Raw genomic sequence first — 13,424 nt, 5'->3', positions numbered from 1 at the left:
CTGGGGGGCCCGGACCGCTCAGGGAGTCCCGGGCCCCGCATTCTATTTGTGTTCATATAGATAGCGATTATCGCTATCTATATGTTCACCTCGGGCCCCGGCTACCTGTACAATGCAGGCGGGGGACCAGCCAACAAATCCTTACACTCCAGCTGCTCCTGCCTGTAAGTCTCGCGAGCTCCGCGGCTGGCAGAGCGTTGTCACGGGTTACCATGGCAACGCTCCGCGCGGCAAACAGGCACAGCTCGCGAGACTTACAGGCAGGAGCTGCTGGAGAGTAAGGATGTGCTGGCTGGTCCCCGTCTACATTCTACAGCGGCTGGCTCCCTCTACCAGACCACCGGACCACCAGGGATGCGATCTCCCCCCTCCCTGGCCAGGTAAGAAGCAGGGAGGGGGGAATAAAATGTCAAATTTCCCAAATGGCTCCCCTCCCCCCCCATGCAGCCCCCTATTTTACATACACTAAAACCACAACACACACTAAAACCACAACACACACACTGCATACACACACTAAAACCACAACATACACACTGCATACACACACTAAAACCACAACACACACACTGCATACACACACTAAAACCACAACACACACACACACTGCATACACACACTAAAACCACAACACACACACACACACTGCATACACACACTAAAACCACAACACACACACTGCATACACACACTAAAACCACAACACACACACTGCATACACATACTAAAACCACAACACACACACTGCATACACACACTAAAACCACAACACACACACTGCATACACACACTAAAACCACAACACACACACACACTGCATACACACACTAAAACCACAACACACACTGCATACACACACTAAAACCACAACACACACACACTGCATACACACACTAAAACCACAACACACACACTGCATACACACACTAAAACCACAACACACACACACTGCATACACACACTAAAACCACAACACACACACTGCAAACACACACTAAAACCACAACACACACACTGCATTCACCATACACACACTAAAACTACAACACACACACTGTATTCACCATACACACACACGCACTGCATTCACCATACGCACACTAAAACTACAATACAAACATACACTGCATTCACTATACACACACTAAAACCACAACACACACTCTGCATTCACCATACGCACACTAAAACCACAACACAAACACACTGCATTCACCTTACACACACTAAAGCCACAACAAAAACAAACACTGCATTCGCCATACACACACTAAAACCACAACACAAACATGCACTGCATTCACCATACACACACTAAAACCACAACACAAACATGCACTGCATTCACCATACACACACAGTAAAACCATAACACAAACACGCACTGCATTCACCATACACACACTAAAACCACAACACAAACACGCACTGCATTCACCATACACACACTAAAACCACAACGCAAACACACACTGCATTCACCATACACACACTAAAACCACAACACACACACTGCATTCACCATGCAAACACTAAAACCACAACACACACACTAAAACCACAACACAAACATGCATTGCATTCACCATACACACACTAAAACCACAACACAAACATGCATTGCATTCACCATACACACACTAAAACCACAACACAAACATGCACTGCATTCACCATACACACACTAAAACCACAACACAAACACTGCATTCACCACACAAACACTAAAACCACAACACAAACACACACTGCAACTACAACACAAACACACACTGCATTCACCATACACACACTAAAACTACAACACACACACTGCATTCACCATACACACACTAAAACCACAACACAAACACACACTGCATTCACCATACACACACTTAAACCACAACACAAACACACACAGCATTCACCATACACACACTAAAACCACAACACAAACACTCTGCATTCACTACACAAACACACACTTTATCTAAAACACACAAAACTACATTCATTATACAAATGTGCAATCTGTATACATTTTACACACCACACAGGCCATCCTTGTGGGTGGACTCAGAATGGGCCCCCAGGGGCAGACTCGGGGGCGGGCCCAGGGGGCCCACACTTTGAACTGTGTCAGGGGCCCCAAGATTTCTGATGGCAGCCCTGGTGGAAGGTTTGAGGTCGGGGACTCCTGAGCTTGATCCAGTTCGTCCTCAGTGCTATCTTGGCTCCCCTCTTGCTGGTGTGGATATCTCCCCTGTTCCGTTTTAACTCCAAAAACGTTGGATTTGTCCATCTTCTCAGTATGTCTTTTGCCTTTATGCTGAAACATGTTGTGGATGAATTTTTGATGCTCTCGGGGTCAGTAGTTTCACTGACTGAGTACCAACTCAGTATGGGGCTGCTCAAGCATGCGACCGCTCTCTTCGTGGTCTAGGACATGTAATCTAAATAGTTTTTTTTAAACACTCCAGCATTTAATAAAAAAAAGATATTTATGTATAACTTTAGTGTTTTCTTTTAATATGCAGTAACTATAAAGTTATTTGTAAAAAAAAATTGACATTCAGTGGCTGTGGGTTTATATATAAAACTGAATGGCATCAAATGGGTTGTACTGGTAGATACGAGTATGCAAATACAGTTGTATACCAGTAGGACTCACTCAACGTAACCAAGATTGATTAGCGAAGGGGAAATTATCACATTTGCTGGGTATACCTTGCAATAAATTGCTGTAGAGGAACTTGCATTTATATCTTAAAAGAACACTATGCAATCAGGAACACAAACATGTATTCCTGATCATATAGTGTTAAAACCACAAATTAGCCCCCCTGGCCTCCCCTTGCTACCCTAAATATAGTAAAATGTTACTTGTTTTCAAGTCTACAGCTGCTGGCTCTGCCTCTGATCTGCCTGCTTGGCTGATATAATCAGAAGTGATTCTCTGAGCTAATAACCATTCTTTCCCATAGGATTGGCTGAGACTGCCAAGGAGGCTGATCAAGGGCAGAGCCAGCACAAGTCAAACACAGCCCTGACCAATCAACATCTCCTCATAGAGATTAATTGAATCAATGCATCTCTACGAGGAAAGTTCAGAATCTCCATGCAGAGATTGGAGACACTGAACGGCAGTCTTGCACACTCTGCAGCACTCCCACAGAAAACACCTCTAGTAGCCATCTGAGGAGTGGCCAGTGGAGGTATCCCTAGACTTTTCTCTCTGAAAAGACAGTGTTTTCTTCAAAAATCCTGATATCAATAATTATACTCACCAGAATAAATACAATAAGCTGTAGTTGTTCTGGTGACTATAGTGTCCCTTTAACTCCAGCATACCCTCATCAAGAGTCTCTGAGAGCTGCAGTTTTAGTACGAAAAGTATCAGTTGTTACTGTGGAATAAAAATTAGTAAACGCATGCATGTGAGAAATGATTATCCCATTAACAAAGAGACTCCATCCACCAGGTTCAGCGTTTGGTAGCTATATGAGTGAAAGGTTCCACTCTTGTTGGTAGGAAAAAAAGAGGGAAGAAAAAGTAGTAGGAAAAGATGATGAAAAAAAAAAGGTAAAATGAGAAGTATGAGAAATATCTGTAAGCAAGACAGATACAATTAAAAACGGTAGAATCATCAACATGAATAAATTAGGGGACAATGAGTTTTACATATTTACTGATAGTTAAATCTTTGAATCAAAGAAATGTTGACGTGCCACTCTTTGATGAGGCTGTTCTATGATGCCGCGTGGACTGAGACTGAATGTGAGGTGGACAATTGTCCAAAAAAAAAAAAAAATCAATTAGTCCCAAGGACATGAACCCTACACCTTGATTTAGGTGGAGTGATTCAAACCAGTGTGTATATAGACTGAATATTTGGAAACTAGAAACACAAAAGGAATATATATTGTAAACCCCTCAAAGTATTAGCACATTAGAGTTTTCTACATCAATTAGCTTTACAAACAGAAAGCAGGACATGTCTCACAATTTCCATATTGCATTGTAAACAATGGAAACATCAGATTAGCCCCTTTCCAATATCATAGTATTGCAGCATCATGTATATTGGGCTAATGGTTACAAGTAGTGTTATTATTAGATACATAACTTCTGCATATACTTTTTTTTTTTATTATTACACAAATTCAGTACTGATATTACAGTAAAAAAAAAATCATATTTGCTTAACATATATTAAATTTTCCAGTCAAGATTTTGGACTTTCCATTGTTAATGCACTGAAAAATCATAATGTTTGTCTTGAGCTTATTTTTATAGAAAAATAATTTATCTCTGTACAGATATAGCTATTAAGTATTGTAAATAGTGGGTTGCTTACTAGGTACATTCTAAGGATTTGCATACCTATATTTCCATACTTTACCGCCATGGGAGATGTAAGGAATTATTTATCTACTTATTCTATTTCCAGATACAATGTGAGCTCCTGTTCAAATGTATCAGTTACAGACTAGTTGCAAAGACTAAAGATCAAATAGAAAGCTAAAGAAAAGCTGTAAAAGGTGTGGCAGTTTTAGATTTTAAGGGCCTAAGAAATAAGATTACACTTGCCATTAACCCCATAAGGACTGAGCCAAATGTACACATTGTGATCAAAACAAAACCTGGAATTTGACTATATGTCTGTTCAACCGTAATTCACCTCTTAATGCACCCACACTTATATGTCATTTTATTTAGGGGAAACAGGGCTTTCATTTAACATCAAATATTTAGCTACAAAACATTATTTAATATGAATAAAATATAAAAACAATTAGAGAAAATAAGCAATTTTGATATTTCTTTAGTTCTATGTGACATTTTAACTGTGAATGTAATAATACTTTTGCCATAGAGAAAGAAAATGATAGGGAGAGTGTGTCAAACTGCTGGAATTGACTGGGGGTAACCCCTACTGAGTAATAACTGGAGAAAAAAAAAAGAGAAACTTACTAGTATACCTAAAGGGTACAAACACAATAGAGCAGTACACCTACTAGGTTCTAGTATATAGAACAGCAGTCCATAAAATTAAATTTCACTTTTAATAATCAATTTAACCCCTTAAGGACCAAACTTCTGGAATAAAAGGGAATCATGACAGGTCACACATGTCATGTGTCCTTAAGGGGTTAAAAGTGATAAATAAAAACAAAACACAATTTCTAGGGACAGAGCTCATAAAGAAGACAGGGCTTGTAGAGAAGAGGAGAAACACAGACCTAATCGTTAATCGTTTAACGAAAAAATGCCACAAACGTAGATTAGTAGCTGGCTGCACTGTTGAAGGGAGGGGGAAATGGGTGAGGAAAAAAATCCGAACGCTAAAAATCCCCAGCGTCCCCACCTCAATCCTAACCCTAAATGCTATCTAGGTCAACGAGAATCCTGTCTCCTCTAATTCTAACTGCAAAATACAGTCCTGTTTCTTGTCGCACTGTCCCTACTAAAATCAAATAGAGTATTGATCGAGAGGAGGGTGGACGGGTTCAAAGTTCTGTAACTAACTGCATCAGTGTTGCACATATCTTTCCTGTCTGTCTGCCTCCCCCCTCCTTTCTGAAAAGTCCTGACGCGCGTTTCGCCGACTCGCGGCTCTACCAGGGGAACCGAGTGTACATTAGGTCATCATTTAAATATCCCGCCCTCTCCTCGGATTGGCTTCTGATTTTGTTAACGTAGGGGAGGGGGTGGAGACTGGCCATAACCGCAATTAACCCTTCCGGGTCCGAAATGATATACGAGCAGATAGGCACTGAATCTGTAAAGATCAAAGTATGAATTATGAAATAATAATCATTTGTTTGATAAAGTTCAGCTAGAAAAAGGATAACACTTAAAGAACACATGGAGGATGTGCAAAGACTCAAAGAGTAAATCGTCCTTCAACTTGTTAGCAAAATTGACTCCTCCATGATTATAAACAGAGTGTCTCAAATGTAATGTGTCAACAATTTAGCAACAGTGTCAAGATTTAAAAATTTAGGCTATCCCAACAGGATTTTAAAGAAAGCCTATCAAAGGACAAAAACTGTGGACAGATCAGAAAGTCTACACAGACCTCCAAAAAATACCTCCACCATCCCAGGCACAACTAGGTTTATAGGGACATACGATAGAAATTGGGACCTGGCACTAAAGGTTCTATCCAAAAATTGGCCGGTATTACAATATGACACATGCCTCAAGGAAGCAATTTCTAACCAGCCCTCTATGACTTTTCAGAGAGCCAAAAATCTGGCGGATTATTTAACTAATAGCCATCTAAAACCAGTACAAACTACACCGACATGGCTTCAAACAAAGTGTCTCTTTAAATGCGGCCACTGTAAGGCTTGTGATTTTATTTTACCCTCCAAAACGGTGCACAATAAAAGAACATCCAAAGACGTAGTGGTTAATACATTTATTAATTGCAGTTCTACAAATGTAATATACCTTATAACATGCGACTGTGGTTTACAGTACATCGGCAAGACATATCAACAACTGCGTCGAAGAGTTTTACAACATGTGAATTCAGTTATGAATGTACATATTGAAACACCTATAGCTAAACACGTAAGACTAAACCATGCCTCAAAACCTAGTGTGTTAAAATTCCAAGTGATTCAGAAAATATTTCAGAATCACAGAAAGGGGGACGTTAATGTCTCCTTATTGAAAGCTGAGTCCAGATGGATCTACATGTTCCAAACATTGTACCCTAAAGGATTAAACGAGGAATTCAATTTTACTCCGTTTATTCATTCATAAATAAGTAAGAAATGTTATGTAACTTCCTTTTACTGGAATCACTATGTGTGACTGATGCATCTCCATACCCCATTGAAGAACTTTAGGAAATATATGTCTATATCAATCATCCCTTTTAAAAAAATAATATTTTTTTTTTTTTAAATATGGATTAATTGGATGTTTTATATACAACATAAAAGCTTTGATCTATATCAAGGACAATAATCTCCTATTTTCTATAATTGAGGGATGTGTAATCTTAATTTTAATTCTACCTAGTTTTCCTTCTGTTCTCTTCCTCCTGTTTTACTGTTCCCTTATGTCTCTCCCCCCCCCCCTCTTCTACTTGTTCCTGTCTTTGTCACTTCTTTGAGCATGTGACATTGCACAATAGTGACATAAAGGATAAATCATCATTGTTTGTTTTCCTTTTTTGACATCATACAATGTACACAAGAAATACAGGGGGGGGCTAAGTAATAGAGAGAGAATAAAATACTGTGTTTATCCTTACTGTAAGATTTTTCTAACAAGGAGTTGGAGTAATGGGAAGCAACACTGTTGCTAAATTGTTGACACATTACATTTGAGACACTCTTTTATAATCATGGAGGAGTCAATTTTGCTAACAAGTTGAAGGACGATTTACTCTTTGAGTCTTTGCACATCCTCCATGTGTTCTTTAAGTGTTATCCTCTTTCTAGCTGAACTTTATCAAACAAATGATTATTATTTCATAATTCATACTTTGATCTTTACAGATTCAGTGCCTATCTGCTCGTATATCATTTCGGACCCGGAAGGGTTAATTTCGGTTATGGCCAGTCTCCACCCCCTCCCCTACGTTGGCAAAATCAGAAGCCAATCCGAGGAGAGGGCGGGATATTTAAATGATGACCTAATGTACACTCGGTTCCCCTGGTAGAGCCGCGAGTCGGCGAAACGCGCGTCAGGACTTTTCAGAAAGGAGGGGGGAGGCAGACAGACAGGAAAGATATGTGCAACACTGATGCAGTTAGTTACAGAACTTTGAACCCGTCCACCCTCCTCTCGATCAATACTCTATTTGATTTTAGTAGGGACAGTGCGACAAGAAACAGGACTGTATTTTGCAGTTAGAATTAGAGGAGACAGGATTCTCGTTGACCTAGATAGCATTTAGGGTTAGGATTGAGGTGGGGACGCTGGGGATTTTTAGCGTTCGGATTTTTTTCCTCACCCATTTCCCCCTCCCTTCAACAGTGCAGCCAGCTACTAATCTACGTTTGTGGCATTTTTTCGTTAAACGATTAACGATTAGGTCTGTGTTTCTCCTCTTCTCTACAAGCCCTGTCTTCTTTATGAGCTCTGTCCCTAGAAATTGTGTTTTGTTTTTATTTATCACTTTTAAATTGATTATTAAAAGTTAAATTTTATTTTATGGACTGCTGTTCTATATACTAGAACCTAGTAGGTGTACTGCTCTATTGTGTTTGTACCCTTTAGGTATACTAGTAAGTTTCTCTTTTTTTCTCTCCAATTATGTAATAATACTGTTTGCTTTTATGGCAATAAAATACACATATTTGTATTCAGAGATGTCTCACATGTAAAACAGCACCCCCTATGTACAGGTGTTATGGTGTTTTGGGAAGTTACAGGGTCAAATATAGCATGTTAAATTTTTCAGTTTTTTTCACATTGAAATTCGCCAGATTGGTTACGTTGCCTTTGAGACCATATGGTAGCCCAGGAATGAGAATTACCCCCATGATGGTATACCATTTGCAATATTAGACAACCCAAAGTATTGCAAATGGGGTATGTCCAGTCTTTTTTAGTAGCCACTAGGTCACAAACACTGGCCAAAGTTATTGTTAATATTTGTTTGTGGGTGAAAAATGCAAAAAATAAATTTGAATGCTAATTTTGGCCAGTGTTTGTGACTAAGTGGCTTCTAAAAAAAACCTGGACATACCCCGTTTGCAATACCTTGGGTTGTCTACTATTGCAAATGGTATGCCATCATGGGGGTAGTTTTCATTCCTGGGCTACCATATGATCTCAAAAGGCAACATAGACCCAGCAAGCCAATCTGGAAAACTGAAATGGGCAAGCCCTTTATTGACCCTGTAACTTTCCAAAACAGCATAAAACATGTACATGGGGGTCAGGGGGGGACTCTGCCTAACTGTCTAAAAGCTGGTTTACATTTTTGGGTAACCTCTGCTACTAAACAGTGCACAGCATTTTTGAGCTCAGCTGGGATGCTTTGCTTCTCTCCATTTTGCTCAGCTCCTCTGCTGTTGTCTTCTCTGACTCCCCAAGTCAGTCTGCTTTTCACGCCTTTGACTTGTTCACTTGGGTGTACATCAGTGGCATCTGCTTCAGGTTTCTTTCCCTGGCTGTATTCACTAGCTTTACTTACACCTTCTGGGTGGTTTTTGCTTACCACCAACACTTGGCCTTGCATATATTTTTTCATCTTTTTCTTTAGGATGTTTCTGCATGCTTTAGTCTTATCCCCTTTACACTGTGTATTTTTACTTGTCTCATTCTTTATAGCACAAACCGACTTGACACTGCTGGCCTTAGTCACAGTCATTCTTTCTCCTTTTGTTGCCTTGGGAAGATTTATCAGTACCTTTCCGTTTTCAAATGTCTTTCCAGCATTCTCTTGAAACATGCAAGATTCAGTTTCTGAGCGTGAAAATATTTGTTTCCAACTCTTTTTCCAAGACCTATTTATCTGTTGTGATGCCACTCAGAGCAAGTTTGAGACTTTCACGTGAAGCTGCAATGTTTTGATTTTCAAACAAACACTTGTCAACTTCATTAATCAGTTTATCTCGTTCTCCCTTCTGATTCTTCTGACCTTTCTTACTTTGGTGCATGTCATTAGTGTCACCGTCACGCTCTCTTGAAAATTCTGTTTTTTCCTTTAGTTTGGCTGGTCTCTTAACTCCCCTTTTTTATTTTGCTTTTTGGTCCTTGGAGGATCCAGCTGGCTTTTCACCCTCTTCCATTTTATTACTACTTTCAGGCTCAATTTCATCCTTCTTGACTTTTAATTCCTGTTCTCTCTCTTCTGCGTGTTTCTCAACATCCCACTTTGCTGCCTCCCTGCTTTTCAGCTTGCTAAAGACTTCTTCTACTGCCTCTGTCATCTTATGCAGGATGTCAGTAGCTTGGTTACGGGGTCCTTTGTCCCCATGCTCCCTGCAGGGGGCAATCTGCAAAACTTCAGTAAGGGCAGCTCTATTCTCCTGCTGAGCGTCCCTTAGGTTTTTAACCTGTGCAGGCAGTAAATGGTTGGTGTCTTGTTGTTTAGCGGTTGCCTGTACCACAGCCCTCAGCAGGTCCTCCCAGTGCTCCAAGCCAGCCTTGACTGCTTCCTTCTGCACTCCCAGTGCTCCAAGCCAGCCTTAACTGCTTTCCCTTCTGCACACCCAGTGCTCCAAGCCAGCCTTAAAGGGTCACTATAGTCACCTGAACAACTACAGCTTATTGTATTTGTTGAGGTGAGATCTATAGCTCCCTGCAGACAACCTAATGTAAACACTGTATTTTCAGAGAAAATACAGTGTTTTCATTGATTGATAGGAATACCTCCAGTGGCCGTGACTCAGACGGCCACCAGAGGGACTTCCTATCATGTATGGCCCTAGAAAGGCCATGTACACATCAGACGTATAAATACGTCTGACGTGTGCAGGAGAGAGAAGCCACTGTGTGCGCGCCTTCTCTCTCCTGCCTGTCAGCAGAGGAGAGGAGGCGGGCAAAGACCGCAAGCTGAGCTGTCAGTCAGCTCAGCTCGCGGCCGCGCACACTATGCGCATGCGCGGTAGTGCGCTCAGGACTTCATAGGGCGGCATGAATGCCGCCCTATGAAGTATGTGCACATGTGTGGCGAAGCCGCGCATGCGCACAAGGGAGCAATAACCCTTCCAAATGGAAGCGTCTGATTGCTCCCTGCTCGCACCCGCCTATTTTGTCATTTTGACGAAATAGGGGGTGCGGCTTCACGAGGCTCCCGGCACTGGAACCAGGTGAGTAAAACAGGCTGCCTGGAGAGTCCCTTTAACTGCTTTCCTTCTGCACACCCAGTGCTCAGTCTCCTTGACTCTCTCACAGGAGAAAACAGCGTCTCTCCTACCTGCTTCCAGGGAGGAAGCCAGCAATCCCCCTTTACCTGCCTAGCAGGGAGGGGTTTATTCCCACTGCTGCAGCTGATTATCTGCAGCTGAGCAGTGGGTTGGAGACAGATCAAAACTCTGGCCTGGAACTTATTTCTCCCAGTTGTATGCAAACTGCGGAGTGGAGCATTGGCCCACCCTGCTCTCCATATGCTCCACCCCAGGGCCCATAACTAAACTTTGGCTTGTGTTGCCTACAACACATACTACACATACTCCCCCAGGGGTTAAATGTTATAGGCCTATCTGCCTTCACTTTATCACAATATATATATATATATATATATATATATATATATATATATATATACACACACAAAATACACAATCCAGCGCACTCACCTATTCACTAAACATTGATTTTAAATCTTAGAGATTGTAATAGTTTTATTTAAAAACACCTCACCTAGGAAAAACTATAATAGGGGATTAGTTACATTATATGATCATATATTGCATAAGCCTGCCACAACGTCAATGTACCCCATTCTTGGCAGGTCCTACTCTAACAGCCTGATGCTTGCTCTTATGAGATGAATCCACTTACTTGGGAAATACTTCTTACTGGGACTCTCTGTCAAGGCTAAATAGGGTCCTGTAATGAGACACCTGTGACAGGGAGGGGTGCAAAACCAAGGAAAAACCTGGGACAGTGCAAACACTGCCACACTAAACTAAGTAGACAGCTAATACTAGCGAAGGGTTGAAGTTCCACATAGATGTAGATTTATGTTTGCATTTAGTATGAGGGTTTAGATATGCACAAGGTAGATGACAGTCTTTCGTCTCTCACTTCCTGCTTTGGATCAATCCTTCAGCTTGGCACATATCCCCTATCATATTTCTTTTGTAAGAACATCATGCAAATTTAATGAGGTCACAAGACCCAGGTGTGTTATAGCCAATAAGGCCAGGGAACCCTGTACCTGAGAAGCTCAGGATAATGTGAGATGCTAAGAATACCAACGTTTCTTTGTGCATCATATGACACTGTTAATTAGAAGATCTACACAGAAAAAAAGGCTCTTGTGTGAGGAGTAGTATATTATTAGATGTCTTCACATAACCACCATTGCAGGATATAATTTTTGCACTGAAATTTACAGAGGATGTGCACACATTGAAATGTCCTTTGAAATATAGTTTATAGAACAGAGGAAGAACTGTATCTTGGAGAAGAGCATTCTGCACCGGATCTCATCAACTATCAGCTCCTAAGTTCCACTGGCAGGACTTTCCCCTGTTCTTAGCACTTGGCATTATGAGTCAGGCCTTCTGGAAAGTTTACAAATCGAAAGTTCTGCAGACCTTCAATGCAGAAGAAGATGGAGAAATACAGGAGGAGGTAAGGTGGGGGTTGAACGGAAGAGTACATTAGGCAAGACAATGTGGTGGGAAAAATAGTAAAATACATAAATACACACTGATAAGGTGAGGGGTAAGGTGTGCACTCATTAAGAAACAATGCATGACAGAAATTACAAACAAGTTTTATTTTTTTTATTTCAAATAGAAACAAAATGTATCAAATGTAAAGTTTATGAGTTAATAAAAAAAAAGTCTGTAATGACTATTGGAAAGACAATATGTTATAGTAGTTTTTCTTATCCCATAGTATTTCAGTGGGTCGCCATTCGCCAATCGTATGAATGAGTGTTTTATTCCTTAAACCCCAGGCACATGCCCACAAAAAATTAGTTACTGTAGAAATTAGTTACTGTAGAAATTAGTTACTGTAGTACTTTCTAAGTACAATGGAAATCCATTTGACATTGGAAAGAGCCTAGTGAAGCTATTTTGTAGAACTGGTGTTGCAATATATTACATAACATTGGGGAAATTGGGTACAAAGTAACTATAGAATGAGAATCACTGCTCTCAACCTCCCTCTTAACCCACACGACATATTTACAGTTTTTTTGTTTTTTTTTTACTAGCCATATTGTGATGTTATTCATTAAAGTGAGAATCCAAAATGAATTTCAAATTGAAGGTTAAAGGACCACTATAGGCACCCAGACCACTTCAGCTTAATGAAGGGGTCTGGGTGCCAGGTCCATCTAGGATTAACCCTTTCTGCTGTAAACATAGCAGTTTCAGAGAAACTGCTATGTTTACAAATGGGTTAATCCATCCTCTAGTGGCTGTCTCATTGGCAGCCGCTAGAGACGCTTCCGCGCTTCTCACTGTGATTTTCACAGTGAGAAGACTCCAGCGTCCATAGGAAAGCATCGAGAATGCTTTCCTGTGAGACTGGCTGAATGCTCGGGCGGCTCTTTCCCGCGCATGCGCATTCAGCCGATGACGGCAGAAGAAGGAGGAGAGTCCCCAGCGCCAAGGGAGCCCAGCGGGGGAAAAAAGGTAAGGGATTAACCCCTTCCTTCCCCTTCAGCCCGGAGGGAGGGGGACTCTGAGGGTGGGGGCACCCTCAGGGCACTATTGTGCCAGGAAAACGAGTATGTTTTCCTGGCACTATAGTGGTCCTTTAAAAGAGCTGAACTGAAAAAA

At 41.0% G+C, this 13,424-nt stretch overlaps 1 protein-coding gene across 2 annotated transcripts in view; it reads left to right on the top strand.

Moving 5' to 3' along the window:
* The window catches only part of C1H1orf232 (chromosome 1 C1orf232 homolog), a 134,235-nt gene that overhangs the window by 95,176 nt on the left and 25,635 nt on the right, over nt 1-13,424 (top strand). The window contains exon 1 of one of the 2 annotated variants that reach the window (XM_063453227.1): nt 12,152-12,261. The exons of the other annotated variant lie outside the window; for it this stretch is intronic. Within the exon in view, the coding sequence (XP_063309297.1) occupies nt 12,178-12,261 (84 nt within the window). The 5' untranslated portion in view covers nt 12,152-12,177. Of the gene's footprint in view, nt 1-12,151; nt 12,262-13,424 lie in introns of those variants that run through there. 2 annotated transcript variants of the gene reach the window in all.

This window comes from Pelobates fuscus, chromosome 1 (genome assembly GCF_036172605.1).
Source record: "Pelobates fuscus isolate aPelFus1 chromosome 1, aPelFus1.pri, whole genome shotgun sequence".
NCBI classification, from domain to species: Eukaryota; Metazoa; Chordata; class Amphibia; order Anura; family Pelobatidae; genus Pelobates; species Pelobates fuscus.
Note: the sequence above shows the minus strand (reverse complement) of the source record. Positions and strands in the feature narration are given on the sequence as shown.